The 8,449-nt window shown below is 33.9% G+C and overlaps 1 protein-coding gene across 1 annotated transcript in view; it reads left to right on the top strand.

Annotated features, from left to right (window-relative positions):
• The first annotated feature begins 845 nt into the window (after window positions 1–845).
• Window positions 846–8,449, top strand: part of LOC112906028 (DNA polymerase-like) — a 20,473-nt gene continuing 12,869 nt past the window's right edge. Inside the window, exons 1-3 of the mRNA XM_025979583.1 lie at window positions 846–1,887; window positions 3,683–3,916; window positions 7,491–7,614. Coding sequence (XP_025835368.1) covers window positions 952–1,887; window positions 3,683–3,916; window positions 7,491–7,614 — 1,294 coding nt within the window. The 5' untranslated portion in view covers window positions 846–951. The remainder of the gene's footprint in view (window positions 1,888–3,682; window positions 3,917–7,490; window positions 7,615–8,449) is intronic.

Below are 8,449 nucleotides of genomic sequence, written 5' to 3'. Positions count from 1 at the left end.
TTCACAAACATGAAGCGTTCAGTATTGCATATTATTTAAAGTGTTCTTACGACGATTCACTTTCCCGATTTAGATTGTATACCGGTGAAGACTGTATTAAATGGTTTATTAAGGAACTTGAGGAAATTGCTTTCGAATTGAAAGACATTTTCTCAAATATTGTTCCTCTGGTGAAACCCTTAACTCGTGAACAACAATATGAATTTATAACGACGACAAATTGTTATGTTTGTTCGAAAAAATTTAAAAATGGTGATTTAAAGATCAAAGATCATTCACACCTGGACGGCAGTTTCCGTGGTGCAGCGCACGTGGGATGTAATTTAAATTACAAAGACAGTCACGTAGTACCTGTAATTTTTCATAACTTGTCCGGCTACGATAGTCATTTTTTAATTAAAGCTCTAAGTGTAGAGTTCAAAGGTAACATTTCTCTATTACCTGTAAACAAGGAAAAATATATTTCTTTTACGAAATATGTACAAAATACCACGATTAACTTCAGATTTCTAGATTCTTTTCGTTTCATGGCTAGTAGTCTCGATAAATTATCATCATTCCTAGATAAAGAACAAAAACTAATAACACGGAAATATTTTCCAAATGACAACGAATTTGAATTGGTACAACGTAAAGGTATTTTTCCATATGAATACATGGACTGTTGGGAAAAATTACATGATACTAAATTACCCCCTAAAGAATGTTTTTTCAGCACGATTAACGACTGTCACGTTTCTCACGAAGACTACGAACATGCTTGTTTAATTTGGGATACATTCAAAATTAATACTTTCAACATTCAAAATTAATACTTTACGCAGAAATATATTAGAAACAGATGTTTTGCTTCTTGCTGACATTTTTGAAAATTTTCGATTGACTTGTTGGAACACGTACAAACTGGATAGTTTACATTATTATACTGCGCCAGGGCTCGCTTTCGATAGTATGCTAAAACTTACGGGGGTTGAATTAGAACTACTAACTGATATTGATATGATAATGTTCCTAGAACGAGGGATACGTGGGGGTGTCTCGCAGGCGTGTAATAGATATGGAAAAGCAAATAATAAGTACATGGGAAGTAGTTTTAATGCAAATGAACCTATATCATATTTAATGTATTTCGACGTAAATAATCTCTACGGTTATGCGATGTCGTTTCCTTTACCAGAAGGGAAATTTGAATGGGTTGATGATGTCTACTCTATTGTAATTAATGACATTCCCGACGATGGTGAGTACGGTTACATATTTGAAATCGACCTAATTTATCCAGTAAAACTACATAAAAAACATCGTGATTTACCATTACTTCCGGAACATTTAATTCCACCAGCTTCCAATTCAAAAATGCATAAATTAATGACCACACTTTACGATAAGAAAAACTACATTATTCATTATAGGAATTTAAAACAGGCGTTAAATTTAGGTATTGAAATTGAAAAGGTTCATCGTGTATTAAAATTTAAACAATCACCTTGGTTAAAAAAATATGTCGATTTGAATACAAGTTTACGACAGGCGAGCAGAAACGATTTTGAAAGAAATTTCTACAAACTTATGAATAACGCTGTATTTGGTAAGACAATGGAAAACGTACGAAAATATAAGGATGTTAAATTGGTAACAAAATGGTCCGGAAGATATGGTGCAAATTATTATATTTCACAACCAAATTTCCATAGTTGTACGATATTTGATGAAAATATGGTACTTATTGAAATGAAAAGGCTAAATGTTACATTTAACAAGCCAATATACATAGGATTCTGCATACTTGACATTTCAAAAACTATACTATACGACTTTCATTATAATTACATTCAAAACAAATTCTGTGAGAGGGCCAAATTACGTTATACTGACACAGACTCGCTAGTATACCAGTTCTTTGTTGACGATATTTATCAACATAAAAAAAATGATATACATAAATTTGATACATCGGACTATCCACCGAATAATATTTATAATATACCTTTAAAAACTAAAAAAGTCTTAGGTCTTGTTAAAGATGAACTTTGTGNTCAACATATAAAACATGATATACATAAATTTGATACATCGGACTATCCACCGAATAATATTTATAATATACCTTTAAAAAATAAAAAAGTCTTAGGTCTTGTTAAAGATGAACTTTGTGGTAAGATATGACCTTCTTCAGCTGAAGAATGACCTCCAAAGGCGCCGAAGAACTGGACGATGGTCAGAACTGGATGGATAGGCCATCTGGAGTCCCAGAAGCGACACTGTATTACTACTTAGAACGACTTTGAACACAACAGTAAAACACCATTGTAGCAATGTTGTACGAAAGAGCTGCTGTAACAAAAATTATTACCATTTATTGCAGTAGAAGAGTACAGACAAAATGAGGAAAAAAGAAAAAACCTAAAGTTAAGTAAATAATAAACTGGTATTTACAATTAATCCCACTAACCCTGTTCTTTCATAAGTGACAAAAATAAAAATTACAATTTCGACCTAAACTTGTAACAATAAAATCCCAGCAGAAATAATTTTATTAGGTATTCCAAATTTAATTTTAATAATAATTAATAACAACGTTTGAGCTCGAGCGATTTATCTACGTGTAAAGTGAAGATAAAACACACGCGTTACAGAACTAGATCGTGACTAAAAGAGAAATTCGATATTATATGTGAACAACAGACTACTGTGACTGAGAGTATACTAAATTTCGATCACAAGAAATGGATAGTTAATTTGTCTAATGTTAAACTTCCACCGAGAGTTGAAAAGTTTCTTAGTTTTGGTCCGAATTTTGGCATTCCATACGACGCCCAGACTATTCCAGTCTAGGATATTGTCTGTGATGTTGAAAGCAAGATTGAAAACATAGAAACCAAACATCATAACAAACTACGTTCTGACATGACTAACACCATAGAAGTGAAAAATATAATCTGCATTACCCTTTCTTGGAAGGTATAAATATATACAATCCAATTCAACTTAGAATTATGAAGTGGCATGAAAAATTCGACGCACTTATAGGAACCAACGATTTGAAACAATTAGGAACAAAAGTTAACTACCAAGTTAATACAATAACTCTAAACGATCTAGAAATACCATTTCACCTGTATAATAAGCCCCGATTTTTTCAACCAATCGAAGTTCAGCCGGAAAATGGTAAAATACATTTACTAGTCGACATTAACCATGGACCAGTATCTTTAGAAGAAATCCCAGAATTAAATATTCCTTCAGCTCTTGTAGAAGTGCAAACGGATTTGCTATCATTCCAAGCACTTCCGAAGAATCATACATATTTGAACACCCTGTAGAAGTTACCCCTATGGATGAACTAGAAGAACTTGATTACACTTTCGAGAAAGAATATATTAACGTCGAAAACCTTTTAAGAATGGATCATCTAAACATAGAAAAAAAGTGTAAATAACTGGAACTGGCAAATAAATATGCGGAAATATTTAATAAAAATGAAGATAAATTAACATTTACTAATCATGTTAAACATTACATCAGAACAAAGGATGATGAACCTGCTTACGTTCGGCCTTTTCGCAATCCTCAACATTTGAAGAAATAAATACAAGAACAAATTCAAAAGCTTTTGGTGGATGGAATCATAAGACCGTCTATTAGCCCCTACAGCTCCCCTGTTTGGATTGTTCCAAAAAAGATGGACGCTAGTGGAGAAAAGAAATACCGACTTGTTATCGACTACCGACGTCTCAATGAGATAACTGTGGAAGATAAATATCCCATGCCGAAACTTGAGGAAATTCTCAACAATTTAGGAAGGTGTACTTACTTTTCAACGCTGGACCTTGCCCAAGGTTTTCACCAAATTGAAGTAGCTAAGGACCCCATCAAAAAGACAGCATTCACAGTGGACAATGGGCACTATGAATATGTGCGGATGCCTTTTGGATTGAAGAATGCACCCGCAACTTTTGAAAGAGTTATGGAAAATGTGCTTCGAAAATATTTAAATAAGTTTTGTTTTGTATATATGGATGACGTTATTATTTTTTCGAAATCCTTACAAGACCATTTACATCATTTAAAACATATTTTTGAAGAATTTAAGAAGTGTAATTTAAAGCTTTAGCTGGACAAATGTGAATTCCTCCGCAAAGAAGTACAATTTCTAGGTCATGTAGTTACACCAAAGGGGATTTTACCTAGTCCTGATAAAATTAAAGCAATTAAAAATTACGCGATACCAACAAATGTCAAGCAATTAAGAGCATTTTTAGGACTTATGGGATATTACCGGAGATTTATCAAAACTTTTGCCAAAATTATTCAACCTATGACAAAATGTTTGAAAAACATTGGGAAAATAGATGTACAGATAAAAATTACCTAAATAGAAGAATACTGGAAAGAACAAATAAGTCAAGAAGAGCAATCAACCGCACAACATACGGCAGAAGAAAACCATACGTTTGCATTCCCGATTGCCGAAAAAAAATTAATTCCTACAAACTTCAAATTATTCTAACAGCCAAAACAACGTACTCTAGCCATCTAAAGCAACTCTTTAAATCAAAAACGCTCGTGAAGGTCACTCTAAATAAATATAACATTCAAAACAACATTCAAGACTTAGTAAAAGAATATTTTCGACCAAATAAAGCTATAGCAATCTATTTCGACAATCCATAAATAGAAAGTGTCTTAATAGATTATTTGAAGCAAGAATAACAATATTCACCCTTCAAAATTATCAAATGTATGAAAAATCTGATTAATATGGAAAATAGGGAAACTTAACTTGAAACAGTACAGAACTACCATAATAGCAATCACAATGGAATTCAGGAAACGGTTAAACATCTCCAAAAATTTTATTACTTGACCAACATAGCTGAAGATGTTACAAACTTTATAAACAGATGCGACGAATATCTTTTAGGAAAATACGAACGGCACCCTCGTCAACCAGTTATGAGAGGCACAGTACAAACAGTCCGCTCCGAAGTGGACACACTGGATACGATCTTCTTTCAAGGTCCATCGGTTTCTGCAGGGTTGCCCGTTCAATCCATAGTTGATGAAGCTGTGATCAAAGAAATAATAATAATAAATAAAATTATCATAATAAACAGTAGCAACTTAATATATACCTCCTCACCAACGTGACCGTTGTCCTGGAAGCCATACATCGAATCGGAACCGTGATTGTACTGCAGGACTGGTTGAAAGCCATTTCATCAAAAACGACGATGAAGTACCGCTCCAGTATGTTGACCGACTGAATCTTCTTCGTAATGAAATTCATAATGCCTTCATTGATTCCGGTGGCAAACGATTCTTGCCGTAGGAATCTCTTTAAAGTCCCCCGAGATGGTTCCGCAAAAAGCTGTCGCAAAAGTTTCTACCCCTTCGGACTTTGTTTTAACCGGGACAAAAACAGTATCTCCTCGTTGTCAGAGTAACGTTTGCCCCCGCGAGCGCAGACCTAGTCCTTTCAACTGAGCCATGACGAACTTGTAAGTGTATTTGTTAGGTACTGTCTTTGAAAATGCCGTGAAATGAGCTATAATATGGCATTTTTTCAATTTTTTTCTATTGGTCATGACAGTCCGTGGCAGTATTGTCCGAACTGTCTGAGCAGTTTTCGTAACTGGCGCGCATTCGGTTTCACAACTAAAAACAGAGAGCGTTTGCGTGACCGACGTACTGCTTTGGAGCCCATTTCTAGAAGGATCATTTATCAATTTGAGTTACAAAGAAGTAAGTAATGAGGGACAACTTACCAGTAAGTGTGGGTGCACATGTGGACGGAGCAGGTGTCGTTTCTATTTCCATGCAAACGAGCACATTTGTGAAAAAATTGAAAATAAGTACAATGGCATTATAGTCATATACCATATACAATAACTTACCGGAACTTTAGGCAACAGAAGTAAATCGGGAGGTTGTTGCTTCTATATCGACGGGAAATGTAGTACCTGTGAAGAAAGTTTCATTGCGTAAATGAGAAGACAACAGTCATATTATTACGGAACTGACCGGTTGCGATTACAGACGCCGTTGTCGGTAGTGGGACGTCTGTGAAAACAAAAAAATTAGAGCAACATATTTGTATGGGAATTTATGCGGAAACACAGCAGTATACGGTGCATGCACTTCTTTGTAAAAACGAAGGCCTGTCATTAACCGCAAGAAAATATTAATTCATTTCAATTCCTAATGAATTCTTAATAACAATCACATCTATGCAGTGATTGGTTTTCTAATGAAATGAAGCATAATGAAACTATGGAGGACAAGTGGAAAAAACGATATTAATTACCTCTCTCTGCAGGACCGTTTGACACCAATAACGTCGGAACACCATCCTGCTTTACGGTCGATTAGTTTCACCGATCATGGTACAAACAGTCCACTCTGAAGTGGATGTGATACCCGATACGATATCCTTACAGGGAGCTTTTGCATGAAATGGGCACGGCCAACCCGTTCAATCAACAGTTGATATAGCTGTGATCAAGGAAATAATAATAAATAAAATTATCGTAATAAAAAGTTGCAACTTAATTTATAAGTCACAGACACTAATTCTTAATATGCACTATTGCAAATCGTGCAACTCCATATGAAACGTAATACGTACGAAATGGCTACATTAACCATCATTGCCAAAGTAACGTGTACTTTAGTAAAAAATATACATTGAAAATTCAGTTCCTTATCATTTCATCTTTAGGAAAGATATTCATAGGAACATCCCTGTTGGTATTAGAGCAACCGTGAACACAACAGTAAAACACCATTGTAGCAATTTTGTACGAAAAAGCTGCTGTAACAAAAATTATTACCATTTACTGCAGTACCGACAAATGCAAAAGAAAGAAGAAACGTAAAAGAGTTAAGGAAATAGCAAACCGATATTTACAATCAATCCCACTAACCCCGTTCCTTCGTAAGCGATAATAATAAAAATTACAATTTCGACCCAAACTTGTAACAATAAAATCCCAGCAAAAATAAATTTATTAGGTATTTCAAATTTAATTTTAATAATAATTAATAATAAAGTTTGAGCTCGAACGATTTAATGTCAGGTTTATCTACGTGTGAAGTAAAGAGAAAGCACATGTGTTACAGAACTAAATTGCGACTAAAAAAGGAATTCGATATTATAAGTGAACAACAGACTACTGTGACTGATCGTATACTAAATTTCGATCACAAGAAATGGACAGTTAACTTATCTAATATTAAACTTCCACCGAGAGTTAAAAAGTTTCTTAGTTTTGGTCCGAATTTTGGCATTCCATACGACGCCCATACTTTTCCAGTTGAAGATATTGTCTGTGATGTTGAAAACAAGATTAAAAACATAGAAACCAAACATCACAACAAACTACGTTCTGACATAACTAACATCATAAAAAAATAGATTTAATTACAAACAATCACAAGAAGATAAACTTATATTACAACTTTTCAATTCAACTGGAGTTTTCTTAAAGAAACAGAAAGCTACTATTTTCATTACAAGAGCGGACAAGGGCAACGTCACAGTTGTTATGAATCGAACCGACTATATTGGTAAAGCGATGAACATGCTCGCTGATAAAGACAACTATGAACGTTGTAAAAAGGATCAAACCACAACGTTCCAAAATAAATTCAACAAACTTTTCAGATCTTGGTTTAAAAACAATTACATAGATGAGTCACAGAAAAAGGCGCTGATCTGTGAAACAGGAACTGTACCTAAGTTCTACGCTCTACCAAAAATACATAAAAAAGACAATCCGCTTCGGCCAATCATCTCTGCTGTGACTAGTCCTAGTACAGTCTTTCTAAATATTTTTACAAAGTTTTGAGCAACGTCACTGGCAAAAAAACAAGTCACATTGAAAACAGTATTGACTTCATTGAAAAAATCAAAAACCTCACAATTCCCACTGATTATAAACTAATATCTTTTGATGTCACCACTTTTTTCACTAATTGTAGTAGTAGTAGTAGTAGTAGTAGTAGTAGTAATATATTTCAACATAAAGTTATTTACACAATACATACAATTCTTATCAAACTAAGCCTTCATTCATACACAACAATTACAAAAGAAAGTTAACTTAACTTAAATAATAAGAAAAAAAAAGTAATCGAATCTTACTTATCGTATCACATACGTATATACATACACACATACACTGAAAACCCTTTCTTTTTTTAATTAAGTAGAATCAGACCGTCGCCACTCCTGCTTAATATCTCCTTACATGCATCTAAATCTTTACTTTCCTCACATCTTCCTAGTACATGCATCATTGTTTCATCTCCCCTTTCACATATCCTACATATCATTTCTTCCTCTTTCATTCAATATTTACATTTTCTACATTCATTTCCTACTCTAAACCTTGCAAATACATCCACATCCTTCATTATATTCAAATAGTCTGGCAAAAGGTCTCCC

The sequence above is a fragment of the Agrilus planipennis genome, unplaced genomic scaffold, assembly GCF_000699045.2.
Source record: "Agrilus planipennis isolate EAB-ADULT unplaced genomic scaffold, Apla_2.0 scaffold218, whole genome shotgun sequence".
Taxonomy (NCBI): Eukaryota; Metazoa; Arthropoda; class Insecta; order Coleoptera; family Buprestidae; genus Agrilus; species Agrilus planipennis.
This window is presented reverse-complemented; position numbering and strand designations above follow the sequence as displayed.